General features: G+C 38.7%; 1 protein-coding gene across 1 annotated transcript; it reads right to left on the minus strand.

The window, feature by feature from the left end:
• Positions 1-2,960: 2,960 nt before the first annotated feature.
• On the minus strand, positions 2,961-4,411 carry LOC112192998 (protein LIGHT-DEPENDENT SHORT HYPOCOTYLS 1). Its single transcript, XM_024332985.2, has one exon. It carries the CDS (start codon positions 3,834-3,836, stop codon positions 3,201-3,203), a length of 636 nt encoding a protein of 211 aa, XP_024188753.1. The 5' UTR covers positions 3,837-4,411; the 3' UTR covers positions 2,961-3,200.
• Positions 4,412-21,405: the final 16,994 nt, after the last annotated feature.

Genomic DNA, 21,405 nt, shown 5'->3' on the forward strand with positions numbered 1-21,405 from the left:
ATCGTTGACTCGTACGGATCAGTCAACGCAGCACATCTAGAACACACGACGGATCTAGATGGCCCATGGGGGGGGTCTCTCCCACGTTGCAACCATTATTGTGATGAAGTTCCTCCGAGACCGAGACCCTGTGAGGGGATCTAGACGGGCACTGTTTCCGACACCAACGGCAGGTGTCCACGTGGGAACAGAAGATTAGGGGTGGTGTGGACCGTTGCAGATGACGCACGTGCCGACCCCGCCACCTTAGCCCCGTGGATTGCGGGATCTTTGATTCCTTGTACGGAGCCTCTAGATTATTGTCCCCGGCGGGCCAAGCCGTGCCAGCTTCTCTGGTTTGAGAACATGTTTGATTTGCATGGAATGACTCTGGAATGAGAAAGTAGTAGGATTCAATTTGTAATGTTAGCATGGACGAGTAGCTCGATTGTGTTAGATAAGTCTATATCACCGACAAGCTATTCTCAATTATGAAGGACTCGCTATCACCGTTAAAGAGACTAAAAATTATAGTTGAACTACTCGCATCACTCTTAAAAGACTTGTTCGATTGTCCAACTTCTCTATATAAATTATTTATGAGTCCCTCGCATTGTGCTTGTTATGATTCCAAACTATAGTTTCAAGACAAATAGGATGACTATTTGCCACTTGTACAGGTGTTGTAGCAAAAAGTTTTGGTGCTCATTTTGTTTCTGAATGGTTAAAATCCACATTAACAAAAAACAAGAACATCAATCAATTTGTTCACGGATGCTGGTATATGCATTGTAGACTTGTACGTAGAACACAATCTTTCTGCCTTCCTGCTAGTTAAATATGTAAGCATGAGTTGATGCAATACCCTTTATGTGACTAAAATGTTATCCCAATTATAGCTACTATTCCTTTGTGGGCATAATGAGTTTTGGAGAGATCCAAGTCATGCTGAGTTTGGATTTTGGAAGTTTATATAACAATAGAATTATCACTGTAAAACCACCTAGATTATAAAGAATGATGGAGGCTGTCAAATTGGGTGGTTAAAGAATTGTCCTGCCATGCTGCATGACTATCACCACATCTAATCGAAATGTGCACTCAACACTTGAAAGTCAGCAGCCCATTAATATTAATCTTGGTGTATAAATATCCGTAAAATATCAAAGATAGTTAAGAATTTAGAATTCAAGTCTGGAATCACATTAGGAATCTCAAAATGTGGCGTACAAATACAAACTACATATACTCTGAAGACTAACTCCAGAATTATGTGGTAGCAATAGATTTTTATTAGTTTTGATTGAACAAGATGGTGAAGTTTTGTAAGTTTCTCTCAACTCACAAAGTCAAACCAAACTCCAAACTTGAGATACAAGGAGGAGATTAACTATTAGGAGGACTGATCTGCTTGAATCGACTCTCTGTGAGATTTAATTCAGTCGTGCATTCTTGTGTAAAGCTAATTAATTGCAAGACACTTGGTTCCAAGTAAAGCTATATCCACATCCTTTGGTAAGCAACGTAAAACAACAAAATAAAAATGATGAAAAACCAATTTTATTGATCAAAATCATCAATTATAAACTACATGGTGGAGAAGTATACAATCACATGTATGAACATGATTTGAAAACATTCTTCAATGATCTCACAAGCTCCAACTTTCACCTAGAAGTTTAGAACACAAAGATATGATAAAATAATAAACGCACCTATGACTACATTCTCAATTCACAGGAAATTATTCAAATTGAGATGAAACGTATTTACTAGCTAGAGTTTATGAAGTCCTCTCAATCAAAAACCAAAAATAAAATTGAGTTCCTAAAGTCACAATGCATGAATGCTCATTCTAAAAACTTTCAACTGAGCAATTTCATGATACAAGAAAGCCTTGATACTCAGAAGATCAAGATTTTATTTCTTATGTTTTGGTTAGTACATATTCACATGTTGATAGATTGGTTGCCGCGGCTATATTAATTTTTCAGTCATACCAGACCATCTATTTGTACCCATCGCATCTTAAACTCAAATTTTCTTTGGCATATTAACTCATGTCTTCTTATCTCAAGACAAACTAATTCCTATTTAAAAAAACAATAATTAGACGCAACTTCAACCCTATCAGTCTCAGTATTTTCCATTCACAGCATTGGACGCAACTTCAACCCTCACAAGATTTCTGTTGAACAGTTAATCAACAACACAGACTCACAAAGTTTGCATGCCCCATAAGAATCTAACCCAAGAAAGAGAATCTCTAGCACAGTAGCACAAATAATTCAGAGGTAGTTTAACTTGGAAGAAACACAAGCACACAGATATAAACATGCAAAAGTTTCCACTTCTGGTTTTCAAACCTTGAAAATAATCTAATCAAAAACCCTTCAAAGGAGACATACCATACAATCAGATATAGTCCAAAAAGGGCTGTCCAATACCATCCTACCATCCATACAAGACTTACTTTGAAAAGGTAGATTAGATATAAAGTATCAAAATCACCAAAATTTCAATCGTTTATTAATTGCCTTGATAGATCATTTTATTTATTTATGTACTTGTCTTTTAGCCAGAATCAATAACAGCAAAGATAATCTAAGGCTTGTCTTTTTGCCTAATTATAGATCTAATAAGATTGTATTCAAATTGATACCTAACCCAGATTTGACTATATAGCCTCGTGAGTTTTCCACTTCTCTAATTATTTGTCATACATGAATATGATCCTCATTGCTTTTCCCCAATGGGGAATACAAAATGGCATGAACGTCTTACTGAATAATGCTAGCTCTTGATAATTCTATGTTTAAATGCTGGTTAATAAGCCAAAATGGAAGTTAAAAACTTAAAATTATGATATCAGCACATCATGTCATTCACAATCATCAATTGTTGCCACTTGCTAACTAGATATGCATGTATATGTATGGGGGTTTGATTGATTTAACATTCAATTATGGGAATTAGGCAAATAAACTAGAACTACTAATTAAAATATCTGATATTAATTGAGCTTCTAGTACAATCATCATATCGCTTTTCAGCTACTAGCCTTTCCTAGGCACCACTACTAGCTACTTGCTAGAGATTGAAAGAGTAATTTCAGAGTTACCCCCAAAAACCTAAGATTTTCAAGAACATCACAAACAAAATCGTCAATTATAGCACCATTTCCTTTAAAGGAAATAAAGATCAAGGAGAAGTATACCCATTTATGAGAGAGTTGCAGACGAGGAGGTCGTGCCACTAGTGGTGGTACTAGTTGTAGTGGTACTAGTTGTTGGTGTTGGTACTGGTGTTGGCCTTGGCTTGGGCCTCTTCCTCTTCTTGTCATAGCTCACTCCTCTCGCCTTGGACTGGAAATCACGAACCTCGCGGAGGTACAGCCTCACAGCTCTTGCCCCAAAAGGGTTCGCCTCGGGCCGCCCTCCATGCTCCTCATAGGCCGCCCGGAGGCGCCCAATGAGAGCGTCCAAGCTGCCCCAGGCCTGTCGAAGCGGGCAGGGGCAGGGCGCGGGTGGGTTTGGCAGCCCGAAGAAGGGGCAGCTGTGGTTGTGGATCTTGGTCTTTCCGAACTGATCCAAGTACCGGAGGAACTCCAGGACGTGGGCCCCGCTACACATGGGAAGGGACAGCGGAGGCCGATGGTTACGGAGATACTGGCAGAAGGTGTTCCAGTCTCGCCTCTTCTGGTTCTCATATCGGCTAGGAGAAGTAATGAGAGCAGTAGTACTGGTACTGTTACTGTTGTTTGCCCCTGTACCATTACTAGTACTAATGGCCAAGGCAGATGGGGTTTCAAAGGCGCTGCTGGGAGTGTTGGTTGGAGCTGATGAAACCAAGTCCATGGCTGGTGTTGGTGTTGATGTTGAGGTTGGAGAAAAGGGTCTTCTTCTTCTTCTCCTTGGTTTTAATTCCTAGGGTTTTCTCTTTCTGGGCGGTGTTGTCTCTAAAGTGAGTGATATGACTTGAGAGAGAAAATCTTATGCTTGTAGGAGTGGAGTTTAACATCGGCCAAAAGAAGATAAGGTGCGACGGTGCATGGTTTCCATAAATAAAATTGTCAGAGATGGAAGATACAGGAACTGAATCGAGGTTTGGGAATCTAGTTGAGGAAACTAGCCAACTTAATAAGCTGGTTCGAGTGACTAATTAGCCTGCAGGAAATCTTGGGAAGACTGCAGTTCGGAAATTGATTTCTGAGGGAGGGAAGTCTCAGTTCACAGATCATTATATGATGATGCATCATTTTACCTTTGAGGAGAAAGGGAAGCACCTGAGACTCTGAGAGAGTTATTTGACATAGGGCTGTGAGAGAAAGAGAGAGAGAGGGATAAGAGAGAGGGAGTGAAGGGAGGGAAGGGAGATGTCTGTTCAGTCTGTGTTAAGAGGGACTGGGAGTTGAAATAAAGTTAATGAGGAAGAAGTAAAGTCGGAGGAAAAGTATTTTGCCTTAATAGGACAAGTTAGGCAGTGGGCAGAGTTGATGGTGACCATTGCCACACAGACACTGACATACATAACATTGATATAAATAAAACCACCAACTCCTCTCCAAAGCGAGTGAAACACACAACCTAATTATTATTATTAGCGTTAGTTTTGAGTTTTGAGTTTTAACTTTTAAATAATACCTAATTACTTTTAAATTTTACCGTATTTTTTCTACGTAATACTTTATGCACCTCAATAAATCGTCTCAATTAATGTGCAAACAAACCCCAATTTCTAAAGATATTTTTACGCATCTATTCTTTGTTTGATTAATAAATAAAAAATAATATGAAATAAATGATTATGCGAGATCATCTTTTCAAGTTAGTAAATGGTTAGAAATCCACAACCTGTCAATAAAATAATGCATATTTATTTTTCTTTAAAAAAAACTCTATTCATAAAAAGAAATGTATGGTCATTTTTTCACATAATTTTAATATTTATTAAATATTACATCGTTAATAAAACACTACATCGTTTGATTAGATAATTTGTCATTAATAAAATTAAATAAAAAATTGATATATTATATCACTTTTGAAAAAAAAATTCTTCAAACCCATGTCCATTTCCTCCTTGGTGATGGTAGTATTGTACAACTATGAAGTATTATGTGGCACGTAAGTAGCTAGTGATAATGATGATACACCTGACAGACTCACTATTATCATTAATTAAGAGATAGAGCATGAGCAAACCTTAATTTGGGTGTTAAAGGTGGTTACTTCTGAGGTATGGAAATCTATTCACAATAGCAAACCAGGAGAAACTGCATTTGATAGCTTGTTAATTAATTAGCAACATAATATGATGTACCGAAACAAATGCAGGAAACTTCAAAGCAATTACCTATTTTACGATCTCATCCCAAATTTTGTACCATCCTCTATTTCTTGATTTGGATTGCTGTGGCAAAATGCACTCTTTATGTAGGTAGTTAACTCATTATGATCCTTGACTAGTATGAGTTGCCCCATGATCATGATCTATATGTTTTCAAATTTCAATGAATATGAGATGCCCCCTAAACAATCAGGTTTACCACTCCCTTACAGGCATGAAAAGGATGTGCTTGTTAAACTTTACAGTACTCTCGAAACAGTGTCATATACTGCAAGTCTGCAACCTGTCATTTTGTGAATTATCCTATTCCTAGCCTACATCTTTCAAGTATTATGACTATTATCTCAGCTAGGGTGGCATTTTAGTCACTACAACTAAACCATCGCTTTCCACTGTACTACACCCCATTGTTGCCTTGTTGGTCCTTGTTTCAGTTCAACGAGCCATTTGTCCTCCAAATCCCAAGTGTGATGATGAAAACACCACTAGCCGCTCTCTTTCATTTTCCTTCTTCTCAACAATTGATGTCGTGAATGGTTGTGGAGGGAGGGACACTATTGGTGGGGTGCACAAGTTCTTGAGAGCATAAGCAGAGTTGAAATTTGGATTAATCAACTGTTAGTGTTAGATCTGGTTTCCAACCTTCAAGGACCAAGTTGGCTGGTTGGTTTTGGGTCGATTAATTATGGTCAACTCTCCTACTTGCTACGATCGAAATAATTTACCCTAGAGAAGGAAATAAGTAATGCCAAGTGAGATGCTACTTCAGGAAAAAAAAATCCCGAATTATTATTTTGAGAATGGACTTAATTTTTTTTTTTAAACATTTTAGTGGCAATATAATCCTAGAGAAGGAATAACGGACAGCAGAGGAATTCAAAATATGGAGAAGAGACTAGGAGTGCTTTGATTTTTTTTGGTTGGGGCCAGTGAGGGAGGTTGCTTTTTAGACTCGTCCAACCTAGCATTTGATTGATTGATTGATTGATTGATTGATTGATTAAGTATTCAACAGTGATTAAGCACTAAAAACAGTGAATAAGAAAAAGTTGCTAAGAAATTAGAAATAAAAAGAAAATTGTACTATTTAGAATACTTGGCCTCTAGCTTGGCTGCACAAGGATCATAATAAGAGGAAACTCTCAAACTCTCTAGTATATGCTTTCCAGTTAGGGTAAGAAACATACTTCCTGCATTTGGAATCCAACAAACAAATACGTTGAACATTTCACAACCACAATATATTAACTACTTGGGTTATATATGCATGATACAAATCTACCACTGTGTTAAAGGAAGGAAGACACAGTAAACAAGAATTCACAAACATTTCTTTAATTTCCCTTCGCCTTCGGCCTGTTACATATTAGGGAGCAGGATGGGTTTCATATAGTTTTACTCAAATATAGGTTTTTTTGGTTTACTATTAGTCTTTATAGTCCTTATTTGCATAGTTATTAGATTAACTATAATGGAGAAGGTATAACTAAAACTCTAACTTTTCCATTTGGATCATCGGGGAAGAGGTGTTTCTCGCAGTTTTGTTTTTTTTTTCATTGTAAACTTTTGTTCTAATAATAAAAAATAATAAAATAAAATAAAATAACAACTAAAACTCTAACTTTCTCTACGCTCAAAGTTTTGGAAAGGTGGTTTCGATCGGCAGAGGGCCGGGTTTCCAGAGTGAAGCCTCTGAGGCACTAAGGTCGGGTGGTACAGAGTCTAGTGATGGTCTGCGACGGATTAGGACGAGGCTGGATCTCGATTCACTTCGCTTCCAAACAGCGACGTTGGCTTCTGGTAGGCTGCATCGTTCTGGATTTAAACCAGTTGGAGTTCATGGGTGGTCGGAGTACGTCGTCGACGACATCCTAGATCGACAGCGTCGCGGGTTTGGTAGCGCTTGTTTGGTGGCAACGTGGGTCGTGGTGGTGCTAGATCTGCTGTGTGTGCGACTTTTTGTGCGGAGGAGATAGAGTACTGGGCCCGGAGTGGGCCAAGCTTGCAGGGCTTTGAGTTGGATCTTGTCCTTTGGGCTCTTCTAGGCTACTTGTTTTTTAGTTCTATTTTCAATAATTTCCTAATTTTTAGGGGAGTTATGCACTGTTTTTCTATACTCTATGTATTTCCAGGGAATTTTCTAGAGTAATACCAAAGAAGGATTCAAGCTATTTTGTAATCAGTGAGAATTGAATGTTCAATGAGTGGATCTATTTTTATGTACCATTGTGGATACTACCACATCTTCTTGTTCAGTCTGTAAATGACAGCGGAAGGATATGTAATGGTCATTCTGGCTTGAGATTAATGAAAATCTGAGTTATATTTTCTCTTAATTCAAAAAAAAAAATTTCAAAACTCCAATCATTACAAACATTATCGATTTGTCTTGTTAGTAGTATTTCTTTCCAATATGTTCATCAAGTTCGTTTTTTTTTTTTAGAGAAGAACGTCAAGCTTTTATTGATTGATGAAATGAAGTTCATACAGTGGGTAGTTGGTAATACAAGAGAAAATAGAATTAAGAGCCAATTTAGCTAACATGAGAGTAGTAGAATTAGACTCCCGATACACATGAACAAAAGAAGACCCAGGTAAAGAAGCAAGGAGAACAATAATATCCTCCACAACACCCCCATATCCCCAAGCATCCTCCTCTTGAGACAAAATATCCATCACCAGCTACTGACAATCAGACTAAAAAATAATGGAAGATAAACTATTACCCACCGCAATATGACAAGCACTTCTAGCAGTTAAAGCCTCCATAATTCTCAAAGTTGTGACCCTGTTAATTTTGCAACAGTAGCCACTAGAGTCCATTACAGTTACATGTAACTCCAGTACAAGAATTCTTATCAAAAGCCCTGTCAAGATTAGCTTTCAACCACCCAACAAGAGGAGTAGACCAAGGCTTAATCACCCTTCCTCTAGCCCGTTGCTGTCTCTATCCAACAGAATTAAAGAGTAACTGTAGAGAGTAAATACCATGTCGCACCTGATCAGGAGATGACCATTTATCTTGCCAAACTCTACGATTTTTTTCTTTCCAAATAGACCAAATCCCCCACAACAAAGGAGAGAACAAATCCTTAAAAAGAATATCATAACACAACTGCATCCAATCCAAGCAAGAAGCCCTAACAAAAGTAGAAAAAACACCTCCGAATCCCGAGCACCTACTTAACACATCCTTACCAAAAGGATAATCTCTACTGACATCTTCAATAGACTCGTCCTCATCATGACAAATTAAGTTGACAACTTCCCTGAATAAAAACATGCTTTTTACGAAGCTGAGCAATAGTATGACCAATAGAAGTGCAAAATCTCCGAGTATGTACTTTAACCTTACCCTAAAATTTAGTTGTCCATAACCATTTCGAAAACATAGTAATAGAATCACCACTAGGAGTAGATGCAGGAGAATGCAGCCAAAGAAAGACCTAAGTATAAGCTATTTTAGTGGAAATTGCCCTTTAGCATCAAAATGTCAAATAAGCTTATCTGGTTCTGACCTTGAGCTTAAAAGAATGGCTAAGATCAATTCTGCATCCACTGGATCAAAAATATTATTAATTACCTCAAGATCCCAAGAAGAAGCAGAAATTAAATAACTAACTTGAGCAACTGTAGTGTGAGTCCGAAACAGGGGTCTAAAAAAAGAATGCATAGGTAGCCAAGGATCAAACCAAATTTGAATAGCAGTAGCATCCCCCACCTACCATATGACCCCTCTTGCAACACCACTTAGGCCTCCATAATACCACTCCAATAGGTAGAAAAAGACCTTGAAACAATAGTCGAACAAAAATCATCAGCTAGAAAATATCGAGCTTTATAAAGTCTAGCTAACAATGAGTTTGGAAATTTCAACAATCGCCAACCCTATTTAGCTAGTAAAGCCAATTATGAGCATATAGATCTCTGAAACCCGTACCCCCTGCTCATTAGGCTTGCACAACCGCTCTCAAGACATCCAGTTCATGTTATCCTGCTTACTACCCCACCGGAATTTTACACACATTTGATGTAAGGAAGCACAAAAACTTTTCAGGAGAACAAAGCATATCGTAGAATATGAAGGAAGTGCATGAGCCATCACCCTAATCAACAAGTCCTTCCCGGTACCTCTAAGTAACTTGCGTTGCAAACCTTCAAGCTTCTTACTCAATCTCTTCTTAATAAAAACAAAAGGCTCAGCTTTACTAGAACCCGGCCACACACGTAGGAAAATCCATATACTTTTCATGTTTAGCAACAATCTCTACACCCAAAGAAAGAGCAAGTGACTATTGCAATATAGAATGCACACTCTTTCTAAAATTAACACTGCTTTTACAGAAATTGACAAACTGCTTGGAAGCCAATTCATCATGGAAAACAGATTTAATGTGCAAATAGCCCTCATCAGAAGCAATTTCAAAAAGAAGACTGTTATCAACCAACAATAAATGATGAATAACAAGTGCATTATCACATGGGAAAAATTCACCACCAACGGTGTCTGGACACTTAGGGGACTTTCAGAATGATACCTGAACTTACAAAGTTATCAATGTGATACCTGGACTCATTTTTCGTATCAACATCGTACCTATGACCAATTTCCGTAACGGCTCCGTGACGGAAATTGGCCGTAGGTATCACATTGATACGAAAAAATGAGTCCAGGTATCACATTGATAACTTTGTAAGTTTAGGTATCATTCTGAAAGTCCCTAAGTGTCCAGACACTGTTGGTGAATTTTTCCCAATTTTGCACATAAGTCACTTAATGAAGACAAAATGACCGATTTACCCTCAAATTCTTTTTTTCTTTTCTTTTCTTTTTATCTTTATTCTTCTTTCTTTCTTTCTTTCTTTATTTCTTTCTTCTTCTTCTTCTTCTTTTCTGGTTTCTTCTTCCCCTGATTTGAATCATCAAGATTCAAATCATCTTGCTCGTTCGATTCCCACCGCCGATCGCCGATCAAACACCGCCGCTGCGTCTCAATCCACCTTCATGCACCACAGATGTTTCTGGTTCCCCCAACTTCAAATCCTATAGCAAATTGAAATTGTGGATTGAGGCTTCACCGTTCACTCCGAGTTCATCCCCGCCGCCGCCGCCAATGACTTGACCACCACCACTCTCGTTCTCTCCTCCGACCCCCTTTTATACACCATTGATCAGAAACTCAGACCCCGCCAGCCCTGCACTCTTAAATCACAGCTCCAATCACACCACTCCATCCTCTCCTTCTTCTAGACATGCAACACCACCTCCACACCATCCTCACCTGCAACTTCATCGGTTTAGCCGACAACTTCGGCCTCTAGCCCAACTTCAATCAAAGGCAATTTTCGGCAGACAAAGATTAACAACTTCGGCCTCAACACCATCCTCACCTGCAGAAAATTCGAGCTGTTCTTATTCACCAGCTTCGCCACTCCGCTGCTACCCACTATTGTGCCTCGCCGATTAGTAAACAAAGGACTCGGAGCCTCCACCATCGAGAAATTGAGGTTCACGTTCTGCGTGTCCTGCGCGGCCAATCGACGACCTTGTTAGGCTGGTCGTATCCAAGCCGGTCCTACATGTCGTAGAATTGAATGGCGGTGTGGGCGACGAGCCTGATACTGCGATCCCTGGGGCCTTTGGTGGTGCAAACCTTGCTGTGGCTGTCCTTCCGGCCGGTGGCCCTTAGAATGTGGCCTTGAGCCTCCACGATTTTGCTAGTGGTGGAGGAAGAAGCAGTCCTTATCCCCAAACCCAATCGAGAAGCAGCCGAGGATGACGTTGTTGTGCGGTGGTGGAGGTTGTTGTGGTCAAGTCATTGGCGAAGGGCGGGGATGAACTCGGAGTGTGCGGTGAAGCCTCAATGCACAATTTCAATTTGCTATAGGATTTGAAGTTGGGGGAACCAGAAACATCTGTGGTGCATGAAGGTGGATTAAGACGCAACGGTGGTGGGAATCAGATGAGCAAGATGATTTGAATCTTGATGATTCAAATCAGGGGAAGAAGAAACCAAAAAAGAAGAAGAAGAAAAAAAGAAGAATAAAGAAAAAAAGAAAAGAAAAAAAAGAAAGAATTTGAGGGTAAATCGGACATTTTGTCTTCATTAAGTGACTCACGTGCAAAATTGGGAAAAATTCACCAACGGTGTCTGGACACTTAGGGACTTTCAGAATGATACCTGAACTTACAAAGTTATCAATATGATACCTGGACTCATTTTTTCGTATCAATGTGATACCTACGGCCAATTTCCGTCACGGAGCCGTTACGGAAATTGGTCATAGGTACAACATTGATACGAAAAAATGAGTCCAGGTATCACATTGATAACTTTGTAAGTTCAAGTATCATTCTGAAAGTCCCTTAAGTGTCCAGACACCGTTGGTGAATTTTTCCCTTATCACATACATGTACACCTTTCAATAACCCAAGAAAAGCTTTCTTATCAAGTAAAGTAGAAAATGCCTCCACCACACAGAAGGAATAAATAAGGGGACAAAGGATCCCCCTGCCGTAGCGCCCTAAAAGAAGTAAGATAACCCTTACTTCTCATTAATCAGAAAGGAGTATCTCACCATACTGGCACATTGCATAATAATCTGAACCCAAGCATCTGTAAAGCTGAATCTTACTAGCATAGCTTCTACAAATTTCTGCTCTATCACGTCATAGCCTTGCTTATGTCAAGTTTCAGTGACATAACCCTACTAGAAGACTAACAAGTGTGAATATAGTGGGAAACATCTTTAGCAATCAAAGTGTTATCCGTAATCAATCTACTAGGGGTAAAAGCACTTTGAAAAGGGGAAATAAGATGTGATAGAATCTTCTTTAACCTATTAGCCACAACTTTAGAACTAATCTTATACAACACGTTGCATAAAGCAATAGGTCTCAAATCAGAAATCCTAATTGGGTTTTGCACCTTTGGAATCAAACTAATATGGGTGAAATTAACCTCACCACGCAAATAACGTATAACCAGAATGGAAGAAATTTTGCAGTGCCGCAACAATATCATAACTAATAATATCCCAATAATGCTGAAAAAAAAAAAAAAAAAGTGGAAGCACGCCATCTAGCTCGGGAGATTTAGTAAGATACATTTGAAATAAAGCTTCCCGAATTTCCAAAGTAGAATACTCCGCACATAACTTTGCATTCATTTCAGGGGTAAGGTACAATCAGACTCAACGACATCTATCATATAAGCATAATCAACATCAGCAGTCCGAAACATATTGGAAAATAAGACATGATCACATTCTCGATCCCAGCCTCCGTGTCTTGCCAAACCCTAAAATCATCAAACAAACCCTGTAATCTATTATTCACTCTCCTGTTAGAAGGCTTCCAATGAAAATACTTGGTATTCTTGTCACCATCTTTGAGCTAGGTAGCTTTAGCTCTCTGTTTCCAATAAGCATGCTCATCATTCAACAACCCATCCAATTTAGAAGCAAGTTAAAAGCTCACCTCTAATTATCATCAATCAACGACGGAGAGCTAAGAGCAAGTAACCTCCCATGCAAAACTTCAATTTCTTTGCCTCTATTGCCGTAGGTAATACGCTGCTAATCAGACAAAGCAAACTTGATATAAAAAATTTTATGCACTACTCGAAACAAAGGAAACCCATTTGACCTGTGTCCCCATCCATCACGAACAACCTCTATACTTTCTTCATTCTTAGTCCAATAACTCTCAAACTAAAGGATGACAATGGGGCAGGTTGGGAATGAGAATCACAATACCATCTCCATCCTTGGGGTCATTCTCTATCCCCATCCCCGCCCCAATCCCCAATAAAAATATATTAGGGATTCCTCATCCCCATCCCCATCCCCATTGGGGACTAAGACTCCAAACCCGCCTAAATACCTAATAAGAATTTAATAAATAAAATAATTTTTTTTTTCTCATATTGGCATTTTTAAAATCAAAATCTACAACAAATAAAATTAAAACATGATTAAATTCATAAATCATAATTAGTGAGTGCAAAAGTCAAAACACTATTAAAGTAAAAGTGTAGTCATTAAAGTAAAGTAGTAAATGTATATATATATTTGTGATTTATATTATAAAAAATAAATTAATATATATATATATATAAATTAAATATATTTTTATATTATTGGGGCAGGTTTGGGAATGGGGATCACAATACCATGTTAGCATTGAAGCCACCCTCAAGTGCAAGAGGTACAAGTTATAAAATAGAGGATTAAGTAAGGATGTCGAACCCACGAGGATTGGTAAATCATTTCCTAGCTAGGGAAAACCTAAAGAAAAACTAGAAGAATATGCAAATGTACAATCACAAACAAAGGCTCACAAGTGAACCAAAATTCATGGTGAGTATGTGCAAGATGGTGTGTAGAGATTTGATTTTGATTTTGAGATTGGTTTATATTCAAATTGAAACAATGAAAGCAAGTAATATAAACTAAGCTAAACTAAACAAGTTGTCATCAAATGGACGGGAGTTAGGGTATCGGGTTTCACCTTTTGCCTCCCTTGCAAGCATTAAAGCAATTGAATATGAATTATGCAAAGTTAATTGTCCAACTACCCTCTTCGCATCCGGATAGGACTACTAAGGCTTAAACCCCTTTCATTTTATTAACTCTACCCGGATAAGTGTAGAGCTAACTACCTAGAGACAAATTCAATTACCGGATAAGTCTTAATCATTTGCTCTTAAATGTATAAAGCTTAGAGTTTAGGTAACCAAGCAAGCAAACAAATCTTATCTCTAGGTGATTTTAGCTCACTACCCTCACATGCACACATGGTGTGCTTTCATGCTCCCTTTTTGCCTAAAGGTAATCAATCTCTAGGGAAAACTTCATGTCATGGAAAACACATAACTCAAATTGATTAGGTCTAAGTAATGCATTCAACTATTGACTTAGCATGTGAGAATGACAACATGAATTTGCATCAATTTATAAACAAAAGCATCAATACAAGCAAGTTTGGCTAGGGTTGAAGCAAGTTTGGCTAGGGCTTTCAACCCTAACCTAACTAGTTCACTACTCACACATAGCTAGATACACAAGCTTCAACATTCTATTAAACATCAAACACATAAAGAGATAGGGAGTAAACGGGACTATTGATGATACTGGAAGAGGTGGTAGAGATGGGTCTCCAAGAACATGATGTGGTGGTAGTCACCTCCTTCTCCTTGCTCCAAGCTCTTGATATTGGTAAGAATAGTGAAATTTTGAATCTCTAAGGTGAGTTGTGGTGTTGAGTGGTGGAGGAAATGGAGGTTGTAGTGGTGGAAATGGTGGTTTTAGTGGTGGAGATGGTGGTTTTAGTGGTGGAAATAGTGGTGTCTTCTCCAGAGAGAAAATGGATCTTGGATAGGATGAAGATGATTGAAATGGAGTCAAGAATGCTGAAGAATTAGTCTTTGGCCCCTCTTTGATCAGTTATGTGTGTCCTCTTTGGTCCCAAAGTGTGCAAGAGATGTTCTTACACCATTGTCCCCTAAATGGTCCCAAATTGGCAAGGTGACAAAAGGACAAGGTGTAGGGAGATATTTGAATTTCAAGTGATGGAAGATCCTCACAACCATGGTCCTCATTTGCTAGAGAAATGACCCTTCATGAGTGGCGGCTCGCCGGAAAAGTCGATTTGTAATTTTCTTCCAATCTTTGTGTCTTCTTCCCCTAGCTTCAAATCTCCGCATTTCAAGCCTCAAATTATCATTTTATTCTCAATGCAAGGTTTCCTACAAATAAAATAAAATTGATTAAAAAAGGCAAAATAGCATGGAAGACAAATAAATTTTCATAATAATGGGGCACAATTACATAAGTATTTTGTGACTCAACATACCATCACCGCCCCATCCCCAATCTTAGATAGCGGGGATTGGGGATCCTTATCCTCATTCCCCATTTGCCTTGAATTCTCCCCCTACTAGGGGCAAAGCTCGGCCCCGTTGGGGATTTTTGTCATCCCTACTCAAACTATAATCGCCTGCAACAGAGTTAGGCTACACTGTCCTCTGTAAAACCCCTAACATAATGGGGATATGGTCCCCGTGAATCGGTGATAGACATAGCACCCTAGCTGCTGAAAACACATCAAGCCAAGAGGCATTCGCAACTGCTCTATTCAAGCGACTGCGTGCCAGGACCCCTTCAAGTGAACGGTGATCTAAGGAAGCCCAAATCGATGAGTTCCGAGTGAGATAGAGCATCTCAGAACAGCTACATTTGGCTTTCAAACTAATCTCTCCACCCTCATTATCTTGAGCATGAAAAAACTCGTTGAAATTGCCCACGAAAATCCATTGCAATTGCACCTCGTCACTCATGATATGCAACAGGGCCTACATATAGTGGCACTCAAACATAGAGGGGTGGTCGTAGAAGCCTGTGAGCCTCCAGCGAATTCTAAACCCATCAGTTTCGAGCACCTTCACATCAATGTGATGCAAAGATTTCGAACAAAACCTCACATCTAATGTTGATCAAGTTTATCATTTCACAAAAGTTGAGAATTAATTTTTTCTTATTTCAATTGACGCAATGAAGGAATTTGTTTGACTTTTGAGAAAAAACCCTAAACGGCGCTAGAGAAAGCACCTGACCAAACAAGTCTTCCTCATTCTCCTTCTGGCGGCGCACCGCCTTTGTGGTGACTTCATCGGATGGACTCCCTCTCTTTTCTCTTAGCATACACGGGGCTGTGATGGAGGTTTGGGTGTCAAACTGGTGGTGCAAAGATCCGAATCGAATCAACTTAGCCTAGTTTTCCTCAACAAATCAGGTGGAGGTAAGGCCGATAGTTCCGGCGAGTTGATTATTGCTTGGCGGCGGGGATTAGTTGCCATCAGCATCATTGTTTTGATGGTGATTGCTAGTAGTTGGAGGTGGAAAGGTTGGGAGCTAGATCGGGTTCGACTGCGAAGGCTGCACGAGACTATTAGGTTTGTTGAGATGGCGGTGGTTAACGGTGATCGGGTCAGGTCATGGTCACTAGATGGTGAGTGAATTGGTAAAACTTCCTTGAAATTGTTTTTGGGGAGGTGGTGGCTACTACTCAGAGTGTTGACTGGGTCGACTACGGTTTGGCCTCATGACGGTGGGGTGTTGGCGGTGGTCTGTCTACCGTTGTGGGCTCACCTTTCTTTCGAGTTCGCGAAGCATGGAGATGCGGGCTCCAAAGCTCTGGGCTTAGGCCCTTATTCCTAGTTTTGCTGCAGTTTTTATTTTTTAGTCTTTTGTCTTTGTTCGTAGTCTTTGGATCTATTCATCAGATCTCAAATAAGTTCATATTCTTTCGAGTTAGGGTAGTTGTCATGGATTTCGACGAGTGGTTGGATTTGGGTAGTGATGTCGCTTTTGGGAAGCGCATAATTTAACCCTGAAATATCGTTAGTAGTATAAGCAAATAGGGATCGTTCTATCCGGGGATTGAGGGTACACTTGTAATTGTGAAACAAATAAAGAAAAGTATTATTTACAAAAATAAAATAAAGAATATAAATATATACAAGTAACAAAATAAAAAGGGAGGGGGGGTTTAAGAATTATAGAATTGAAAATTAAGATAAATAAAATAAAGAAAATGTAAAAACATATATACAAGGGTAGATCAAAACCACATCCATATGCAAGAAATCCAATTACAATTCATATAGTTGATTTTAAATGTCATGAGAGAGGAGTTGATCATGTGAAACATTCGAAAGCAAATGATTTCCCATATTTTACTTTTCAATGCTAATTAACCTAAGCGAAAGCACCTAGATTAATCCTATCAAACATGCAATCAAGCCCTAGAAAGCTAGTCAATCATGACATGTTCAACGCATTAGACATAGAGAAAGGCTATCAACTCAAGTGTACAACTTAGTATGGAAAAGTCCACCTAATTGCAATCCTCTTTAATTAAATTCGGTCTTTGCACAAAACCTTTACTACTTTGATTCAAGTTTACACAAAACGAAAAGTCGATTTCATGTTCTTAAACCTAGCACCAATTATATCAAAACCCTAAGTGTTTGCAACCACATAAGATTAAAATACAAAAGTTTTCTATCATGCAAATTTAATTAAACAAACCCACATAAGCAACATAAAAATCAACATATAGAAATCACAACTTTATCTCAAAACATATAAACGGGCTTTAAACTTTGCCCTTAACATTATTTATTAACTAGAATTCATAGTTCTACAAATCTAAACAAAGAAAACCAAAAGAAATTACAAGGAAAAAGATAGAATTACACCATGAAGGGAGTGGATGATGAAGAGCTTGAGACGTTGATCTTGAATCTTTAAAGCAAGACTTCACTATCACGGCACAAGGTGGATGATGACGGCTAGGAGGCTTCATGGCTTCTTCTTCTCTTCTTCTCTTTGCTTAAAAATGCAGAAACTTAAAACTAGAGTATGAAGAGAAAAATGGAAAGGAAATGGAGAGACAAAGAAGATGGAATGGATGAAGGAATGTATGATTGAGAGTGAGAGGAGAAGGTGTTTAAATAGGGAAGAAAAAGAAGAGTGAAATGATGAGATGAAGAAAAATAATGAAAGTGGAGTATGAGAGTGGTTTGTAAAATATGTAAAAGATGAGGTAATGATGAAAGCAAAGCATGAAGGTGAAGAAATGTGGAAGTGATGATGATCTTTTAGGGTAGAAAAATTGTATCCAAGGAAAAAGAAATGCTTTCTTCATATGGGTGGGAAACATGAATATGTGGTGTTGAGTTGTTTTCAGGTCAGTTTCTTCCCCTTTATTCCTTCAATTATTTCTCCATCAAAACTTCAGAATGAGCCTTCGACTTCTTCATAAAAAATGTTCCACTATGAGTGTATATCATCCTCACAAATTTTCAGAGCTTTATTCCATGTGGTTGGGCCGGAAATGCTGCTGGACCTCTTACAGGTCCAGTTTTCCGGTTTTGCTTCTGTAGAAAATTGGGCTGATTGTTTGAAGGCCTTCCACTCATATTTTTCTCTGGAACTCTTCATAAGAAATGATCCTTTGGGTGTCTAGAATGGATCTGGAGAGTTTCAGCTTATTTCGAGTTCATTTGGTCAGGTGGCCGCTCCTTCTTCCTTGCTTGGCTTTGATTCTCCTAGCCGGAGTAAGAAAATATTCAAGGTTGACTTTTTAGTGCATTTTCATTCTTCTCCATCATTTCTAGGTAATTATGGACGTAACACTCATTTCTTCTTCATCTACTCCAATGTACCTAAAAATAGAAATTAAGTTAAAAATCGATTCGTTAAGGAATAACTAAGCAAAATGTGAGAAATTAACATTTAAAATATCACATTAAAATGCGCCTATCAAATTCCCCCACACTTAGCTTTTGCTAGTCCCTTAGCAAAACAAAACAAAAAAAAATCCAAAACAGAACAAAGACTTGACAAAAAGCAAGTAAATGACTCTATTGCTCCTAACTGTTGTCTCAGAGACTCCAAACTCATGGCTTTCACGTTAAACACTTAATCAAAATCACAAAGATAATTCCATGGTTAATAAACCTGTGACATTCATATGACTAAGCAAGATATGGAGAACTTAAGTTATACAGTGAATGATAGCATGTTTCGAACAAGTCCAATCCAAACTTACAGGGCATACTCTCGATTTTTCTCTCAGAAATGGCTATGCTTAAAAGCTTCACACTCAAGTATATGCAAGAGAACAAATTGTAAGGCAACAAACCGCTTGCATATTTCATCAATAAACACATTTTGTGAAGAATTTTTAAAGACCTCATGAAATGACTAAGTGCACAAATGGACCTACCATAAGCTCGACTGCGTAACTGACTCCACTAACCAAAGACTGCCCATCTCAAGGATCAAGTCAGCACTTAAAACAGGTTGTAATGGGGCTAAGCTAGGGTTTTCGAAATGAAGATTAAGGATACAAAAAAAATCCTAAGGACCTAGCAGAGCATATAAAGACCACCTTATGTCATCATTTTTGTAGACCAAATATCATTGTTTTGGGCCAAACATTCACTCTAACCAACATGGGAATGGACAAAGGCATAATTTTCAACTTTGAGCCTTCTACAAATTTGCAAGTCCAAAACCACACTTCAACATTTTCCCAAGAGTTTTCTTTTCAATTTTTCTTCTTTTTGCCGCTTTTCTTTCTTTTTTTTTTTTTTTTTTTTCAAGGCAAAATTTTTTCTTTTTTTTTTTCTTCTTGGATTTTCCCCACCCCACACTTGTCTTTCATCGTCACCCTTACATACTATGTCATGCTCTACTAAGTCCTTAAGACAAGGGTAGAGATATCCTGTACTAAGCTCATGGTAGGGTAGTGAGGGTGATGAAACAAAGGTTTTCAACGTAGGCTCAAAGGGGTTCATTCTAAGGAGTCCCACGACGGGCACAATTGGGGACACATGCTTGTTTGGCTTTGGTGGTTACCCTAATGCCTTCTATCCTATCCAGGATCAGTGCATATTATGGCATACAAGTTTTGACAGTCACAACAGCCGAGTTCTAGTACTCTCTAGTCCATTAAAATCTATGGCACATGATCATTGGATTTCCAAAGAATGATGAGGTTTTGCAAATACAGCCACGAAATTCTAGAATTATCAATAAGCACTCGAAAAGAAAGTATTTTAGCACAAAAACTCACTTTGGGTCAAATGAATCAGACTTAATCCTAGCATGCTTAATGAACCAAGTTACAATCCTATCTCAAATCTTCATACAAGCATCACAATGTCGATTAACCACATAAATCAATTAAGTCTTATTTTGATTGTGAAAACCTTCAGCCATGAATTCGGAGACATGTTCATCCTAGACGTTAGGAGCATCCTAAGACTCAAACACACAAAAACACTCTAAAACCAACATTTTTTTTTTTTTTTTTTACAATTTAATTTAATTTCAACACTTAGGTACGGGAACAGGGAGTCTCGATGTGCAATGGGACTGAAACAGCTACCCTTTTTCAAGACTATGTTTAATCCAATATACCTTAGTGTATCACAACATCAATTAAAAACACAATAAAAACACAATCCAACATCAACTATTTTTTTTTTTTTTTTTTTTTATATACTAACTACTAAAAACACAATAAAGCAATAATCCTTCCCCCATACTTAATTCATGCATTGTCCTCAATGTATAAACAAATATAAATCATGCAAAGCATAAATCAAGCATAGAAGAGAAAGTTAACACAACGAAACCAAAAACAACCTAAAATTCATGAAAATAAAATAGAAGGAAGAGTTCAAGAAAGCAAATCTGCGTTTGATGGCTCCTCCACAGCTACAGTTGAAATGGGTTGCCTCCCATGCAGCGCTTAATGTTTAAAGTCTTTCAGCCTAGACTTGTACCTCCATTTACTCCTTTGGAGGAGCGGTATGCGGGCGAGTGGCAGCCCTCTTCCTGGTTTCAGCCTTCGAATGAGGGTCCTCATGTTGTGATGCAGTAGTGTCCTTGCGAGGAAACCCAGGAGGATAACTTTGCAAGTTATTGACTTCCTGAGCAAGCTTGTTTATTGCAGTGTGACAGCGGATCAAAGAGCAGTTCATCTCAGAGATGTAATCGATCATGCAATTGACTCTCCAATCTGTCACCATAATACCATCGCGGAGAGAGGAACGCAAATCATCAATCAAATCCGACAAGCTTTCCAGGGTGGCCATAGGCCGAGGAGCACGAGCAGCTGGTGAGGAAGAAGACTCTCCGGGATGCAGTCTAGGAGAGCGACGAGGCAGAGGAGGGGGACTGCGGGTACTCTCACGGATAGGACGATGGTCCCATGGACGAGTAAGCCCAGCTCTAGTGGCCGCTTGACGACCTTCTTCCTCCAAAGAGAGAACACGACGTTGATTGACGCCCCTGCGAGGGGTTACCTTGGTTCGAGCCATGAGGAAGTAGAAGGAATTTGAAACTGCACGCTTTAGACAAACCTTAGTAAAATCTGGAGGAGACAAAAAAGGATGTATATGTAAAGCACAAAATAGGGTAGAAATCTCAACAGGCACACGGTTTTAACAAAGCTTCTCCGGGAAGGAGAAGAGTTATGATAGTTCACGGCCCAAGAAA

This window comes from Rosa chinensis, chromosome 3, assembly GCF_002994745.2.
Source record: "Rosa chinensis cultivar Old Blush chromosome 3, RchiOBHm-V2, whole genome shotgun sequence".
Taxonomy (NCBI): domain Eukaryota; kingdom Viridiplantae; phylum Streptophyta; class Magnoliopsida; order Rosales; family Rosaceae; genus Rosa; species Rosa chinensis.